Below are 17,737 nucleotides of genomic sequence, written 5' to 3' on the forward strand. Positions count from 1 at the left end.
TTAATTTAATAATTTATACCTACATCTAGCGCGGGGCCTATGAAAGCGCGGGGCCCACTGCGGCCGCATAGGTTGCAGTGGCCTACCTAAGGCAGGCCCTGCTAGAGACAGAGACTTAAACTGTGCTAAGTCATTGTTTTCCAGGCTGATTCAGGTGTTAATTTAGTTGGCCATCTTGTGTAGATAAGCTTTGCGCAGCTTGAATGTGGGCTTCAACTAATCATCGGTTTGCAACATGCGCTAACCTGCGTCTTCAACAACAGAAACATTAATTGACTGTTAATTAGATCTATTAGCCTACAACTTCCAACCAAGACTTTTCGACCTCTAGACCTTCACATATTTCCGACGTGTGTCAAGGACGGAGTCCCATGAAACTTACCGTGTGCGGTTTCATTGTGCACTCTGGACGGATGTGTCGAGAGACCTGGTAGCTTCGAGCATGGGCATGGCAAACGGGCCATAGTGTGAGCATCGCTGTCCTACATGAAACCGCTAGAAATCATTCTACAACTACACACTAAAATAATTAGCTCGATCTGGGGAGAAATCTCAAACTGTGACAGTTGAAGGGAGATCACCCAAGTCTAAGTCTGCTTCAGGAGGTCGGAGAACTTTATCAGGTATCTTATAATCTATCTTGACTTTGATATCATGTCTAAGAGTAAACTGTAATTTTTTTTTTTCTATAGCCTATACTCAATATACTGGTAGATCTACATCTAGTGATTCTAGTCCATGTACAAAGATTGCTGGTTAAGCCAGACTAAGATTAAGATCCCTTTTTTAACCTCGGCTATAATACAGTTATTATTATTGTTGTATTATTATTATTGTATTATTATTATTACTATTTATTATCCTGTCATTAAATAAATACATAACATTGCTATACCTCCACACTAAAGAGAAAGTGCATTTAGGGCAAAGATTAAAAAATAACAAAGTAATCTGCTGCTTACTGTCTGCACAAAACCTGCTGAAACCGAACCAAGGCCTAATTGCACTGCACGAGTGCTTCTCAAACTATGGGGCATTGTATCTCGTCTAACTAGAATCTAGGCCTATTTATTTATTTCTATTTGTATTAATCTTTTTTTTTTCATTGCAGTTATAAATTCATATTATAGCGCATATATATATATATATATATATATATATATATATATATATATATATATATATATATATATATATATATATATATATATATATATATTACAAATACAATTAGAAAATAAATTAATTTTGTATTCTTAGTGAGGAATTTCTGACTGTTTTCTTGAGACGCATCTAGATTCAAAACTTTCAAAATTACATGCTCTTGTGTATCGAATGTCTCTCACACTTCAATAATGGCCCAATAGCATCACTGTTAACTTCATTTCACCTACCCTCCTCCAACTAGGAAAAATAGTGAATTGTAGCAAACAAGGCCTGAACACTGGCCTGCAACGTCGTAACCTGTGGGCAGTGGAGACCAATATCTCGTTGCCTCGTCACAGGTCTGTATGACGTGGCAACGAGGTATTGTTTTCCACTGCCCATAGACTGCTATTATGAAGGTCAGGTCTACTTTTACGATTGGTCTCGATTGTAGATGCCAAGAGAATAAATGTCTGAATCTCAAAATGCAGGAAAATGCTTTTTGGTCTAGTGGTCAAAACTGGTAAAAACGTGAGAGACACTGCGCAACAACATCCTTATGCGACTTGTTTTTAAATATTTTTATAAATGAATAGTTTCCGCTAAAGGGGAAAAAATGTTTAAAAATTATTGTACAATATTAATATTAAAAACAATAATATTATGTATCAACTTATAAAACAATGTAGTCCCCATATTTTCATTCGTTCTCTTTTAGATTCTTTTATCCCATTTTGCAAGTAGCCTATTACTGAAATATTGAATTTGTTAAAGTGAAAAACCACGGGCCTGTTATGGGATGTGCTGCCTAGGTATTTCAGAAAAAAAATGTCACAAGGACTTATTATACATTTTCATGAATATGGCTACGTACGAGTAAGATCTGTTGTTATTTTTTTAATCAATAGAAACCAAATGCACCAGTCCAGACATTAACATTGTTGCATAGTTTTCTTCAACTACAAACTGAGAATGATCTGCATAGTCACTGTTTTCATATTGACGGCTATAACTTACTATATCTTTGACTACCTGTTGAGAAGACTAAAGGTTGGAGGATATCATAACAGGCATGTCCTAGTGACAGGGTGTGACTCAGGATTTGGTCAAAGAACTGTCATGTAAGTACATACTTAACATTGCTCAACACTAACTCTAGCATAAAGAAGAATAAGGTCTTTTTTAAATTAAATTTTTTTTTTAATTCTCATAGTACTTTAGATTTTTTGGACAAGGGAAGTTATAAATAATTCATTTGTTACTGAGACCAAAGAAGACAACGTAGATACTTTGGTTAACGAGGTATCTTTTCCTTGATCTCTGCAACCAGTTATTTGATTGATAATCTTAGCATATTTAGAAGGGTATTTGAAAAATATTTATTTTTTTGAAATAGTGCTGTTTACTTAAACGCTCAACTTGGGCACAAGTTGTTGTTGTTTTTTTTTCAAATCATCTTAAGTACACAACATTAACTGACACTCTATATTTTTATGTGATTTAATTAATAGAATTTTAAAATATTTAAATTTACTAGATATGCCTCATTCTCTACAGCAATATCAAGTATTCACAGAGATAGTAACAACACATACTTCACCACATACATTGTCACAATAATATATTTCATATTTTATTCTTTGGCATAAATATTGACTTTATAGAATAACAAGAAAAACATAATTCGTTTGGCTCAATCATGTATATAAATTTGTAATAGAGTAGACTAACAATAATAAATCTACGCCATTACAAATATTTTTACCAATTGATTTTGTTTAGCGCAGTTTAATGCTTTTAGCTTTCTCAATACGCTATGATCCTATCACTTGCCTGGATCAGTTGAAAAGGGGTAGGGGAGAAGAAGGGGGTATCTGGATGATTGCTTTTTAAATGCATTTATATATATAAATGGTTATGCTTGCCCTAGGTGTGGCAAAATATGTAGGTCACAGATGGGGCTGCGCAGCCACGGGAAATACTGCATTCCTCACTAATCTTCGGACTCGAAGACAAGCCTTATTGAATACATATATATATATATATATATATATATATATATATATATATATATATATATATATATATATATATATATATATATATATATATATATATATTGTTATGACATGATTAGGAAGTAGTTAGGAATTAGTTATTTGTTTCGGGAATAGGGTAAAGTTTTAATTAGCGACAAGTGACGTGACAGATCTTTAAAAAACAAGAACGCTCTAAACGACGCTAGAAGGAGGACGCTTATTGTAAAGTAGTAGACTTGAGTACGACATTATTGACATCGGACGATTCCCTTTTGAGTATTAAACATATTGTTAGAACAACATATCAGCGTCGACTACATATTTGATTGTTTCGGCCTTTCGCCGGTGTTACTGAAGTGTTGAATTCAGCGTTACCTACAGTCAGATCTACACTAGACAGATTGTCAAGAATCAACACCGCGCAGAGGTCTTAACAACGTGGCGACCCCAGACTCGGAGCTCACTGGCATCAACGTTCAGAAGGATAGAAGCCCTCTGTTAGGAGGAGGCAAAAGTTAACGTCATCGGCCTAGTCTGCAGCTAGACCCTGATTATACAGCCACGTCGGCGAAGGAAAGCCAGTGAGATCCTGGACTCGTAGACCTAGGAGGTAACGAAATATAGATCTAGATCTACATTTGTAATTTGTAAACGCCCATACGTTGGGGCATCGTACTGAAGCCTGTAGTTCGGTATTGAGAAGGCTACAGTTTGCTGAAGGGAAGAAAACCGTCCTGTCGAAGCCGTACTGAAGAGATATCGCCTGCCCGGCATCTTGAGAACGAACGTGAAGGTCACCTCTGCAAGGCCAAGATCGACCGTTGAGGTCACGCTGAAGAACTTGTGACGTAGGAACCATCTTACTGCCTACGGCACTTAAGTACAGTAGTGCTAATCTGATCTACGTCGCGGCTGAATCTGTGCTACACGTTAGATAGCCAGATAGCCGGTATTTTAGCACTGGACTTTGACTTTGTCGCTGTGTCAACTGTTGGACCGTTCCAGTTTCACTTTGGACAGACGACCACCCGGAACCACCGTACCTGCCTTGGAACCAGCAACCGGAACCAGACTCTACGTCACCGACGAACCGGAGCCAGCCGACAGATCACCGTGAACCAGAACCAGACGCCGTACCACCGAAGAACCGGAGCCGTTGCAGACCAGTACCAAAGGACCTTGGAGAGCCGAAACGTTCGCTGTCTTTATCTCACCGCTAGGGAAGACATCGCCGTGAGCCTTGCCGCCGGGACAGACATTAGCGTAGGAAGAGTGGACCCGAGACTGACTGTGGAGTTATCGCCGCTTCTTAGACAGATAAGTCAAGTGTTATTTAACTACTTTCTCCTTAGAATAATTAGAGTCTGTAGGGAAGTGACCACTCGCTAGATTATCACTACCAGGTTAAATCGTGGTGGATTGGGGATATCCTTAAAATTAGGTGTAATCTAGCAAGAGGTCCAGATATACGTTTAGCTGTTAATTCGTCCTGTGTGGGAATGTGAATCAGTTAGTTAATCATTTTTAGTAACGTCATGTATTAATTGTTTGCAATACTCCTGTCTTAAGTCTTACTGTCAGACGAAAGTCTCATTCATTAGAACTAGATCTATAGTTTGGTGTTTAACGTATTTAGGTTTAATTTCATAGTTTATTTGTATGAGTAAGTTATATACACTCCTGGCTGTGAAAGCAGGTAAGAAGTAACTAAGATCTAGCGTAATCTAGACTAGATCTGGGGAACAATCGAGGTGAAGCCTGATTGCCCATTTGTAAATTTTAGTATTTGTAAATAGACAGGTTGGTCTATTTACCGGCGACTCGTGTGAGTAACACGTAGTCGGTTGTGTGTGCGTGTGTCGCACAGCTTATTCAGTCGGGTCAAAGGGTAGCCTACACACTGGTACCAAGGATACTAAGTGTATCTTGGAAAGTACAGAAGTTATTAAAAGTCGGAGTTGGTAGTCTAGACGCTGAGGGTAGAGTGACGAATTTAATTCATTGGAATCAAGAGATATTAGGAAGCCGCGGAGCGAGGTTACGCTCAAACGGTAATTTGATTTAAAGTATCATAAAGGTAATATGGCAACTGCTCCAGGGTACGACCTAGAAGAGTTTAGGAAAAAGCTAATCCAAGAGGCCAAGACAGAACTGGAACTACGCGGCAAAGAACTGGCCGCCTATGTGCAGCAGATGGTGGCGGCAGAAACAGACCGCAGAGAGCGGGAACGAGTCAGAGAAGCTGAAAGAGCAAGAGAAAAAGAAAAAGAAGAAGCAGATCGCATAGAGCGGGAAAAGGTTAGAGAGGCAGAAAAATTGGAAAGGGAAAAGGTTAGAGAGGCGGAACGGGTAGAGAGGGAGAAAAAAGAAGAGGCGGAACGCATCGAGAGGGAGAAAAAAGAAGAGGCGGAACGCATCGAGAGGGAGAAAAAAGAAGAGGCGGACAGAAAAGTGAGAATTCAAGTAGAACAGATGAGGATAGAGGCTGGTATAAGCGTGCCCACCGAAGGAAACAGCAACAATAGCGCCAACATAGAAAGCCATAGTAGCGCCGCATGGATGAAAAAGAAAATACAGCCTTTTGCGGAAGACAAAGATGACATCGGCGACTATCTGAAACGCTTTGAAATTAAACTTGCAAAGTTTAATGTCCAGGAGAAGGAGTGGTCCGAAATCTTGTTGGACTTCGTACATGGGAAAGCCCTCACGATTTGCCAAAACCATGACCACGCCATGCAAAACAGCTATCAGGTGCTAAAAAAGGAACTGCTAAACGCATACGGGCACAACGCGGAAACGTTCCTAAAGAAGTATTACGAAAACACTCCATCCAGCCAAGTTGATCCACAAACAACTATCAACTCAGAGAAAGACTTCTTCACTAAATGGCTCGGATTCGAGAATGTAGAGAACACCTACGAGGGGTTGAAGAACTTTATTCTGATTGATAATTTTATCAATAAGTGCGACCCTCAGTTACAGTCCTTTGTAAAAGAGAGAAACCCTAAGGTAATTGAAGACTTGGTAGAAATCATTAGGATCTTTAAGAATGCTTACCCAAACAACCCACTTTCAGTTAGCGACCACAAAACAGTTATTGACCTGGTAAATTATGTAAAGAGAAATGATGGTAATGATAGGGATTATGGTAGGAGAAATGATAGGTCCAGGGAACGTGGGAACAATGGTCGGGATAGTTATGATGGCATAAAGGATAGATCCTGGGAAAATGAAAACAATGGCAGGGAAAGTTATGATAGGAGAATAGATAGACCTAAAGCGGGTGAAAGAAACTTTAGGGATGTTACATGTTTTAACTGTCAGGAAAAGGGACACATGGCATACCAGTGTAAGAAACATAGAGGGAATGGAGCTGGCAATAGAAATGCACAGGGTAATGGTGGCACTAGTGATAGGAGAGGTAATCAAGGAAACCGTAGACAAGAGAGGGATAATCGGCCACCAGATAGGGTTAATTTTGTAAGGAGCATCCAAGACAGGGATCGTGATAGCGGACATAGTGAACCAGATGAAGAAATTAATTACGTTGATTGTGGGGAAGATAGATTTAAACTATATCCAGGTATGATAAATAATAAACAGGTAAATGTGATCCGGGACACAGCTAGCAGTACACTCGCAGTTCGAGGGGGATTAGTGAAATCTAAGGATTATTTAGGCTATACCAAATCAGTCAGATTGGCAGACGGCGCAGTTAAGAGGTTCGAAGCATGCAAAGTGTTCCTTCGATCTCCATTGTACACAGGGTATTGCGAAGGTGTAGCCATGCCGAAGTTATCTAGAGATGTTTTACTTGGAAATGTAGCAGGTGTCAGAGCCGCTTCTGACAAACAGGTTAGAAGTTGGAAAAGCAGGTATGGCAACAAGAAGCGAAATAAACCTAGAAAGGACATAATTTGTTTTAACTGCCATAAACATGGGCACATCGCTAAAGACTGTTGGAGTAGGGCAGAACAGTCTGAGCAGAAGATTGCGAGTTCGGATAGGAGGCGCAGGTCTGTACCCGATAGTGATGATAGAAGAGATGACTGTGGTAGCGGTAATCGCAAGTCATACCGAGGTAGAAGGCCACAAGCGGGCTATAGTGGTGTAAGAAGAGATGTTAACTCCAGTTGGAGAGAACAAATGTATGAGTCGTGTAGATAGCCTGTGAAACATAGCACTATGAGACCGTAGTGTGTAAATAAGTTGGATTTTATTTAAATTGTTTATTCTTAATTAATTGACCTAACTAGTAGTTATAACTAGACGGGTATTAGGTTGTGTTAAGGTATCTTTGAATAGGATATTTATGTTATAATATATATGCTATTGTGTTAGTATTAGATTGACTCATGTTAATTATTTAATTTCGGGTAGTATGTATGAATTGTATGTATGTTGGTATGAATAAAAAGGGCATTTATAAGGCGACGATGTAGTTACATCAAGGAAAAGTAAGTTTTATAATTTATTCTTTGTATTTGATCATGATCATACATCGGTAAAGAGTTAGGTCGTGTGGGGACAAGTAAGTGGAGAGAGGAAATAAAATACACTTGTAAATGCCCGAAAGAACGTTAGGTGTATAGTGGGAGAATGAGCATTGATAAATGTCAATTTGTCATATTAGGTAAATTGTCTGTCCTGACGTGTGAGGGAAAGCGGTGTAACCTCTGGATGAAGTATAGATAGACACACCTATAGTGTCAGAGCAAACGAACTATGTCTGCGGTCACTTATGGCACATCACATTGGACAGTATCAGTTAGTGACACTTGAGGGAAATATGTGTTCAGAGGAACTTGATTGTGGACACAGAAAGAGAAGTTGAAATCGCAATCAAGACTCAAGTTGTGTTGTCTTTTATGTTTCCCTACATTTTGGCCCTTGCACATTGTAAGACTAAGACAGTAGATTAAAAAATTGACAGGCAATTTTTTTTTAGCGGGAGGGGGAGGAGTTGTTATGACATGATTAGGAAGTAGTTAGGAATTAGTTATTTGTTTCGGGAATAGGGTAAAGTTTTAATTAGCGACAAGTGACGTGACAGATCTTTAAAAAACAAGAACGCTCTAAACGACGCTAGAAGGAGGACGCTTATTGTAAAGTAGTAGACTTGAGTACGACATTATTGACATCGGACGATTCCCTTTTGAGTATTAAACATATTGTTAGAACAACATATCAGCGTCGACTACATATTTGATTGTTTCGGCCTTTCGCCGGTGTTACTGAAGTGTTGAATTCAGCGTTACCTACAGTCAGATCTACACTAGACAGATTGTCAAGAATCAACACCGCGCAGAGGTCTTAACAATATATATATATATATATATATATATATATATATATATATATATATATATATATATATATATATAAGGTGAACGACCTGAATTCGAACTCGGAGGCTAAAGCCTTTCAGCCTTCTCGAGCAAGTACATTAACCACTCTGCCAGCGAATCGCTTATGAAAATAGAACGTTTTATAGTTATTCATTATAAGCTACAAGCTTTAAAGCAGCGACCTACAAAGCATAAAGGGGGCTACTTCAACTTATACCACCACGTCAGTCTAGTATAATTTCTTTTGCGTGTTCGAGATACCCAACAAAATAATTAATTACCAATAGTTAATTAACTAATTGGTTGTTGTTGTTGTTTTTATTGCGTCTTGTTTAATAAGGTAAAGAAATAATTTTGCAAAATTTCAGTTTTATCCGAAGTTGGGTGTGGAAGAAAAAGCATGTACAAACTTTTTACCAGACAGTCAGATTGAGTTGATATAATCTTTGTAAAAAAAAACAACAACCGAGTAAGCATATTTAAGATTTAAAAAATTAAGATTTTTGTTTTTAGACTATCATAAATATAATAGATTGAACGTATTTCGAACTGAGTTAAAGAGATACGTTTTTAAACAAAGTTACAAAGACAGTTTGTGTGGAAACACTAACTCAAAAATAGGCATCCAAAGTGGTCCGATAGGCATGTAAAAAGGCAGGTTTCAATGTTTTCATAAAGAATACCAGAAATTATTAAAAACAAGCCATCAACAACTACAAAAGGATACAAAAAGAATAGACGTGCTTGTGTCGAAAATGTTAGTGATACAGTTGTATAGTTAATACCACAGGATTCAGAGATTTAGTAATGCTATTATTATTATTGCATTATTAATATTCATAAGTATCTAATGAACTGATGGTTATGAAGATATAGTTAAATCCTAGGTGTCTATTCCAAATACCGCATCACGGATGAAGAGATTAGTGATCAATACAGCAATTGGACCCCACGATGACCTGCTAGCCACTGTTAAAAAGGTAAACTCAAACTCTATGGCCCTATCACAAGGTCCTTAGGACTCGCAAAGATCTTCCTTAAGGGAACAGTTCCAGGAAGAAGATAAAGAGGAAGACAGAGAAAGCGATGGAAAGACAACATCAAAGAATTGACAGTCCTGTCAGTGAAGGAAATTTTCTCAAATGCAAAGGAAAGAGAGGAATGGAGAAAGATGATTGACAGATCTTATATGGTGCCCCAAAGGTCCAACAGAAGGTGAAGGTGAAGTTCAATGTGAACCTGGCCTAACTGATGTAATAGAATGATTATCTAATTGATCCAATTATTATTTTGTAAAGGGCCAAGTTCTCATTGAAAGTCTCAACAAATAAAACGTTTCCCTTTAGTTAAGCCTGACTGATGCACATGTTGCCCACTGGAGTTCACGTCCTCTCAACTCAAGAAAACATTCAGAAACTGGAACAGACACAAAATAGAGCAGTGAGATTCATAACAAACGAATATTCACATTTGACTAGAGTAACACCTTTGGTAAAATCACTAAATTTAGAAAGCCTTCAGGAGAGAAGGCTCAAAAGTCAAGCAGTAATTATGCATAAAACACTGAACCATAATCTTCAAATACAAAACAAAATTTAATAAAATACTCTGAAAGACACAAAGATAAAGCCACATCACGCATCCCAAATGCTAGGACAAATTTGTACAAATGCTCTTTCTTCCCTAGCGCTATTAGAGCATGGAATGGGTTGCCTGAGCTAGCCTGGAAAACCAGTGACTTGGGCAGAATTTAAGTCATTGGTTAATATGCATGACTAAATGCATGACGCGTAGGAAAACGTAACCATTTCCTAGTATTGGAACGACGACTGTAACATATAAGATAATATGAACAATGCTTATTAATTGTTGCTTTAAATTATGTTCCACTTGTATGTATACTAAATAGATTTTTTTCTCTTTCAAAATAAAAGTAAACTTTTTTAAATTTATGTAGTTTGTAGGACTAAGATTACAGAATTTAGTAATAAAATGTGGACAATTTTTTTTTACAATAAATCAAAAACCACTTGCGTTAATGTGTTTAAAAAATGGTAAATGTCTGCCTTCCTTACTAAATGGTCTCATGTGTTTGTAACTATTAATTGTGAATAGTTGTAAAAATGGTGTATTGTTTATGAAAAAAAAATGCTTGCACAGTTGATTTTAAAAATTAAATTTTTCTCTTTCAGAAAACAAAAAAATAGTCGTTACATCAGAACTTTGAATGGTCTTAAATATCATGATGTCAGATTTTCAATATCTTTTCTAGTTTACGAGATCTAAACGGGACGGACGGAAAAACAGACCACACAAAACAAATAGCATCTATTCCCCTCTCGGGAGCCGCTGACAAAACTACTTAACTAATACAAATAGTTTCTTCCGTGAACATGATTTTCTTTTGACTGAATTCTAAATTTTGCGATTTTGAAAAGCTTTCATTTTTTTGTTACAAGACGACTTGACAATCTCGGCTTCAAAGTATTTGCTGGATGTCTGACAGAAGATGGAAGACAGTACTTGTCAAAGAATTGTTCCGGAAATGTGGTGCCGTTTCTACTAGATGTCAGAAGTGATAAAAGTATTCAGTCAGCGTTGGATCTGATCAAACAAAATTTACCTGAGAACACAGGTCTGTTAGACATTTAAAAATGTCTTTGCTTTATCGAGGCCTTTATTTAAACTTTAAATTCAAACAGCACAGTGATGTATATCAACATTTACCAAACAATGATAGAAAGCCACTTTGGAGCGTAAATTTCATTTGTTTTTACCAAGAGTCTTTTGAAATGGTTCACTAGAGTACTTTTGTTGTTGTTTTTTATAAATTAAAATCACAGACATGTGAAATGAAATGGAACAAGAAAAAAAAATACGTAAAAAAAAAACAAAGCTTACCAAAGAGAAGGAACTCCGCATTTTCAACTTTATCTCTCAATAATTTAGCATTTATTTCCCTTATTCAAACAAAATAGTTAATTAACGATAATTAATTTACTAACTGCTTATTTTTAAAAATGTATTCATGTTTTTTAGATACAATAATAATTGTTTAAAGTTTCAGCTTGATCCTACAACGGGTGTCGGAGAAATAACATGTTCAATTATCTAAGGGTTTGAGACCCTACATCTACAAGCTGTATCTGTGAATACTGAAAGATTAATTTCCCTTTTTGGTATCAAACAAGATGATTAATTAACCATATATTAATTGACTGATCGGTTAATTTTTTTAATTGATTCATGTCTTGTCAATGCCAATAAATAATTGTGCAAAGTTTCAACTTAATCCGACAAAGGGTGTGGGAGAAAAAATGTGTACCAATATTTTACCAGTTAAACAGAGTGGGTTAATATCAGCTTTGCAAAAACGAATTATATACCTACATACATGTTTATTTTAATACTATTTGAGATTTTGAAAATTTATTAATAGCCATTTTTGAGTTCAGTTCAGCGTCCTTGACATTGTTTGGTTCATGGTGAATATCTTTTTTTTTCCCTGTAATCTCACTGTTGATATGCTCTAAAATACTAGTAGAAATAGATAAACGAGAAGGCCGATTTACAAAACACTCACAGGCTTTATACAACCATATTAGATAACCAACAGCAACACACACTTCCTAATCCACTAAGGAAATTAACTCTCATACAATATTACGTCGCATTTCAACACTCACTTTTCTCCTTACTTACTACTCATTCACAACTTTCTAGTATATTTAGAATTTGTTAGCACATGGTTTACAAATTTAAAATTATTTATTTATTTTTTTGTGCTAAGAGATTTTTAAAATACCATTAATCTTCTACATATCAAAGTCCTGATTACTGATTTACTAATAATCACTGATTCACCCATTTGTCCTGGGCAATATACTATAAGTATGTATACTCCAGGCGTTATTACTTAACTTCAGCCTAGAACAATTAGGCCGTCTTCACGATCGAAATCGCAGCGGTGAAACTAAAAAAGGTTTCTTTGAAATTTCAACCTAATATGTTTTTTAAAGCCAACATTTTAATGTCAAAAGTACAAAGTTAGGCTACTATTCCTTCCACTTTAAGCACTTATTAACACTATTTTGGAGCCTAACTTTCTTTCATTCCAGTTTTATTTTCTATTTATGCTAAATACTACACAGATCTACATCTAGATCTTAAATCTAATTCTCCTGTTGATCTAGATAATTGTCAAAGTGAATATGAGGGATTTTCGTTAGATCAGTTTAATCATCAAATGTGTTTTTACAAAGAACTTGTAACATCTTTTTTAAAAGCGGGTGTGTGTGAGTGTGTGTTTATAAGAAGAAAATTGCTACAGTTTGAAATGAGGAGACTGTAGTGAATGATAACGTCTAGCACAGAGACTAGATCTAGATCTACAAGTAGACCGCTCTTCTATTTCTAAATCAGAAATTAAAATCGTAAAAATTGTCACAGTCAATGTAAGGATCTATGAAATGTGTGAGTGTGTGTGTGTGTTGTTACTTTTTTTTTTTGGTGAGGAAAAGGGGGAGGATGCTGTATAATATGATTTGTGGAGAAAGGTTCTTCTAAATAGAGCAAGTCTCTAGATCTAGATCTATGACTGACAAAATAAAAAAATAGTATGTAAAGAATGGACTAAGTTGCTAATAGTGATGTTTTTTTCTTTCCAACTGTTCCAAATTATGTGATGTTATTGTAATGTTATTGTAATGCTGACTGTTTCGCTGAATATACAAGGGCCAATGGTGAGTTGGGGCAGAAGCGTTTCATTTAGAAGTTGTGTGTGTGTGTGGCATTATAGGAGGCGAGAAGGCTATAACCGATGGTCATAAGAAGCGTTTATGAATACTCTATATTAGGTGGTTGTAACCGTAGCTCAGCACTGGTATCGGCTTGTAAATGTAATCATATCCAATTCTTTAACACATTGCTGGTAATCTATATCCAATATTTTAACATATACTTGTAGCCCATATCCTAGTGTTGTAAGATCCGTTAAAATAATAAAAGGAAGTTTTAAAAAAATGTGTGTTTCTTCCAGGTCTCTGGGGTTTGGTCAACAATGCAGGTATATTGTTCACAATGGCGCCAACAGAATTTTGTACCAAGAGCGAATATCAGAGAAGCATGGATGTGAACTTGTTTGGTCTCATAGAGATGACGCGATCATTTCTGCCTCTGATACGAAAAGGTCAAGGCCGTATCATCAATACAACAAGTTGGGCTGGACGCTTGGCCTGTATGGCACCTGTATATGCACTGTCAAAGTATGGAGTTGAGGCATACTCTGATATACTTAGGTAACTCAATCAAAATAGTTTTACAATTGCAACTCACCTGAAATTTTATAGTTTAGCTTAGTTTATCTGATCTTTATAACTAAAGAAAGCTATATATATATTTTATTTCATTATTTTTTTCATAGAAGAGAGATGTATACAACTGGCATCAAAGTCAGCATAGTGGAGCCAGGAGCATTCACAACATCAATCATCACAAGGAAACAAATGCTAGAAAGTGTGCACAATGCTTATGCACGTATTCCTGAAGACATTCAGTCAGTCTACAAGGTTTTTGTGGAAAATTGTAAGTATGGACGACTGTAGATGAAAGTTAATGGATATGAATAGCTTTAATAGTTTTCTAGTCACGTGACTTAACTGTTTGATCTCCTGGTACCACATTTCTATTAAATCTCATTAATAGTTGCAAGTCCAAATGTAGGTTTAAAAAAAACAAACATGTAAAAATTGTTTTCTTAACTTTTCACAGTACAAAACCCAAAATGTATTTTACTTTCTTAACTTTTCACACTACAAAACCAATAGTGTATTTTACTTTCTTAACTTTTCACACTACAAAACCAATAGTGTGTTTTACTTTCTTAACTTTTCACACTACAAAACCAATAGTGTGTTTTACTTTCTTAACTTTTCACAATACAAAACCAATAGTGTGTTTTACTTTCTTAACTTTTCACACTACAAAACCAATAGTGTGTTTTACTTTCTTAACTTTTCACACTACAAAACCAATAGTGTGTTTTACTTTCTTAACTTTTCACACTACAAAACCAATAGTGTGTTTTACTTTCTTAACTTTTCACACTACAAAACCAATAGTGTGTTTTACTTTCTTAAAACGTGTTTTCTTTTACGTATACTTAAACAGCGTCTTATCTTAGAGATTACATCTGTCACTTCAAAGGAGAAGATAAATGTGTTCAAAACGAGGCCTGAGAAAAATTGAAATTTGTTTCAAATGTGTTCTCATCACTTTCCATTTCATTGTTTTCAGGGTATATCAACTCACTCGGTCTGTCTGGTAAAAAAGTTTATATATACTTTATTTCTCCCAGACCGGCTCTCGGATCAAGTTGAAAATTTGCCACACAATTATTCATTGGAATAGATAGAATTTTGCCAGACATGAATCAATTTAAAAAAATAACCAGTTATCAATTAATTATTGGTAATTAATTATTTTGTTTGAGCGTGAAAATGGAAACAACTTCTACATTATTGAGAGATATAGTTATAGGTGTGGAGTTCTTCCCCTTAGATTAAGCTCTGCTTTTTTTTTTTTTTTAATTATTTGTTTTCATATTTTGCTTGTTACTGAATGTTCTTAGAATGTTACTAACTTGTATTTTCTTTGTTTCATACAAGTTATGAACCGAATACTATTAGACGTAGTTCCACCTTCATCCAACCTTGACCTTGTTGTGGATGCCTATATTCATGGATTGACCTCTCGTTTCCCAAGGACAAGATACACGCCAGGAAATGATAGCAAGTTTCTTTATATCCCACTATCTTACCTTCCCACATGTCTTGCAGACTGGATATTGAAATACAATTTAAAATAATTCTGAATGTCAATTTTTTTTTTTATAAGTTTTGTTCATCATATTTTTTTTGCATGCTTATTACAAGTTGAACAATTTAATAAATTCACACGGTTAAGTCATGAATGTATTCCATATTGAAAATTTAAATATGAAAATATATCTACAATGCATTTATAATGGTGTGATTCGATATATAACTTTGTAAAAGTCCTGCTATCATTGAACTGTTTGTTCTTAAAGGTATCCACGGCTTTTTTCGTGACGGTACGTACGGCGTACCGGCACCTTTTTGAAAAAAGTATTACTTTTCTTCTATTTTAACGTATAGTATTAATTTATAGTAGTTAAAAGTTAGGCAATCCACTACTGAGTACCGGCACCTATTTTTTTTTTTTTACAAAAACAGCACTGAAGGTATTAATAAATATGGTATGTTAATTCACTGAAGGTATCAATATATATGGTATGTTAATTCACTGAAGGTATCAATATATATGGTATGTTAATTTTTTTTTTTACTTTCACTAACTCTTTCCAATGTCTTCCTTGAAAGGATAGTTAAATATACTTTTGAGTGCTATGAAGGTGATGTAAGCATTGGAGGAAGAAGAATTACTAACTTGCCCTTTGCGGACGACATAGATCAGTGATTCTCAACTTGTGGGTCGCGACACCCTTGGGGGGTTGAATTGTTGACATTGTGATCATGTGCATGTTATTAGTATGTAGAGTTATTCCCCTTAGCAAGAGTCTTCATATTGCATTGTTGTGTGTAACCCTTGTATGTTATTAGCATGTTATTAAAGAGTCTGATGTATCCAGCGTCTAGTGTTAGCTTCGCTTATTGAGTTCAGTGTTCTTTAGTGATATATTAAACTCAAAAGTGTCGTTTTAAAGCCTACACGATTAACGATTTGCCATGGAGTCGCCTAAAGCAATTTTCTTCTTCTTCTTCGTTCTCATTTTACTTGTCGGGTTCAGATCTGTAATTGGGATGTGAAATTTTCATTTATTCTACACTCTATTAAGGCCTAAGGTCATAGGAAATATGGAATTTTTAGTCTAACATATACAACTCGACATTGCATACAGTTTTTCTATTGCAAGTTACATTTTTGTGATTGTTATTCGATGATAGAGGTTGCAGACGACTGAATCAGAATGATTTCAAACATTCTTATTAAATAATTTAAACCGTTTAAATTAATGTATATCGTAAAGTTATGCCATTGCGAAATCATATATATATATATATATATATATATATATATATATATATATATTATATCTTTGGTGACGTCTTGACCTAATTATAGTTATTTGGTTTATAATTAGTAATACCCCTATTTTTAAATGTTAATAGTCCATGTCATTGAATCTAATACTTTCATTATGGAACAATCCATGAAAATGGAACTCGAACAAAAGAACGTGAAGAAAAGAAATATTTTGTTTAACGGTATGGTTCTACTTCAATAGTATAAACAGACTTCAAAATCCCAGTGCATCATTTGTAAGGAAGTTTTATAAGCCGAAAAGGAAATAATTGTAACATCAATTTGATTTCAAACATCTGAGCTTTGCCAACAAGGATACAGGGTACCCCGACAAGATAGCACGGACAAAATAGCGCGAACATAATAGTGCGAACAAAATAGCGCCGACAAAATAGCGCGAACAAAATAGCGTCGACAAAATAGCGCACAAAAAAAATATATTTCAGTCATTTTGAAAGAAATACTTTAGATATCGTAAAATATGAATAGAGCCATTTTTTTTTCTTTTGTTTTGATGTTATTATTTTTCAGTCATTTGCAGGATATCTTAAATCATAAATATGCAAGGCATATACTACAAGGCATGCGTTATGAGTACACTGCTGTGTGGCAGTGAATCATGGACCACCTACGCAATGCAAAAGAGAAAACTGAACTCATTCCATTTGAGATGTCTCCGTAGGATCTTGAATGTCACATGGAAAGAAAAAGTGTGCAATACTGAGATCCTTGCGCAATCAGGTATTCCCAGCATCTTTACAGCCCTCAGACAACGCCGTTTGCGCTGGCTTGGACATGTTCGCCGGATGGAGGACAAGCGCATCCCGAAGTCATCTCTATGGAAAACTCGCGACTGGCACAAGAAAAACTGGTCGCCCCCACCTCCGTTACATAGATGTAATAAAACGTGACCTCAAATCAGTGAACATCAATACTGACAATTGGGAAGACATAGCTCTAAACCGCAACAGATGGAGAGAGAAAGTGACCAAGAAAGCTATGGACAGTGAAAGTACATGGGTCTCAGCTCAGGAAGAAAAACGTACAATCCGAAAAAAGGCCAGCTCCTCTACCACCGAA

At 35.8% G+C, this 17,737-nt stretch overlaps 1 protein-coding gene across 2 annotated transcripts; it reads left to right on the forward strand.

Annotated features, from left to right (window-relative positions):
* The first annotated feature begins 210 nt into the window (after positions 1-210).
* Positions 211-16,202, forward strand: LOC106069124 (17-beta-hydroxysteroid dehydrogenase type 6-like). 2 transcript variants are annotated; one of them, XR_008776445.1, is made up of 7 exons: positions 211-623; positions 2,055-2,267; positions 10,993-11,168; positions 13,572-13,830; positions 13,956-14,116; positions 15,199-15,794; positions 15,863-16,202. XR_008776445.1 is itself a non-coding variant. In XM_013228712.2 (6 exons), the coding sequence occupies exons 2-6, from the start codon at positions 2,119-2,121 to the stop codon at positions 15,396-15,398; spliced, it is 945 nt and encodes a 314-aa protein (XP_013084166.2). In that variant the 5' UTR covers positions 211-623; positions 2,055-2,118; the 3' UTR covers positions 15,399-16,202. The 2 variants fall into 2 exon arrangements, 1 of the variants encoding a protein (XP_013084166.2); XM_013228712.2 differs by having other exon boundaries at positions 15,199-16,202.
* Positions 16,203-17,737: the final 1,535 nt, after the last annotated feature.

This window comes from Biomphalaria glabrata, chromosome 2 (assembly GCF_947242115.1).
Source record: "Biomphalaria glabrata chromosome 2, xgBioGlab47.1, whole genome shotgun sequence".
NCBI classification, from domain to species: Eukaryota; Metazoa; Mollusca; class Gastropoda; family Planorbidae; genus Biomphalaria; species Biomphalaria glabrata.

Bases quoted from the DNA above. Each gene is read 5' to 3' on its own strand.
- LOC106069124 (XM_013228712.2), top strand. From the start codon at position 2,119: ATGATCTGCATAGTCACTGTTTTCATATTGACGGCTATAACTTACTAT. The intron at 13,831-13,955 runs GTAACTCAATCA...TTTTTTTCATAG, and splicing joins GCATACTCTGATATACTTAG to AAGAGAGATGTATACAACTG. The intron at 14,117-15,198 runs GTAAGTATGGAC...GTTTCATACAAG, and splicing joins CAAGGTTTTTGTGGAAAATT to TTATGAACCGAATACTATTA.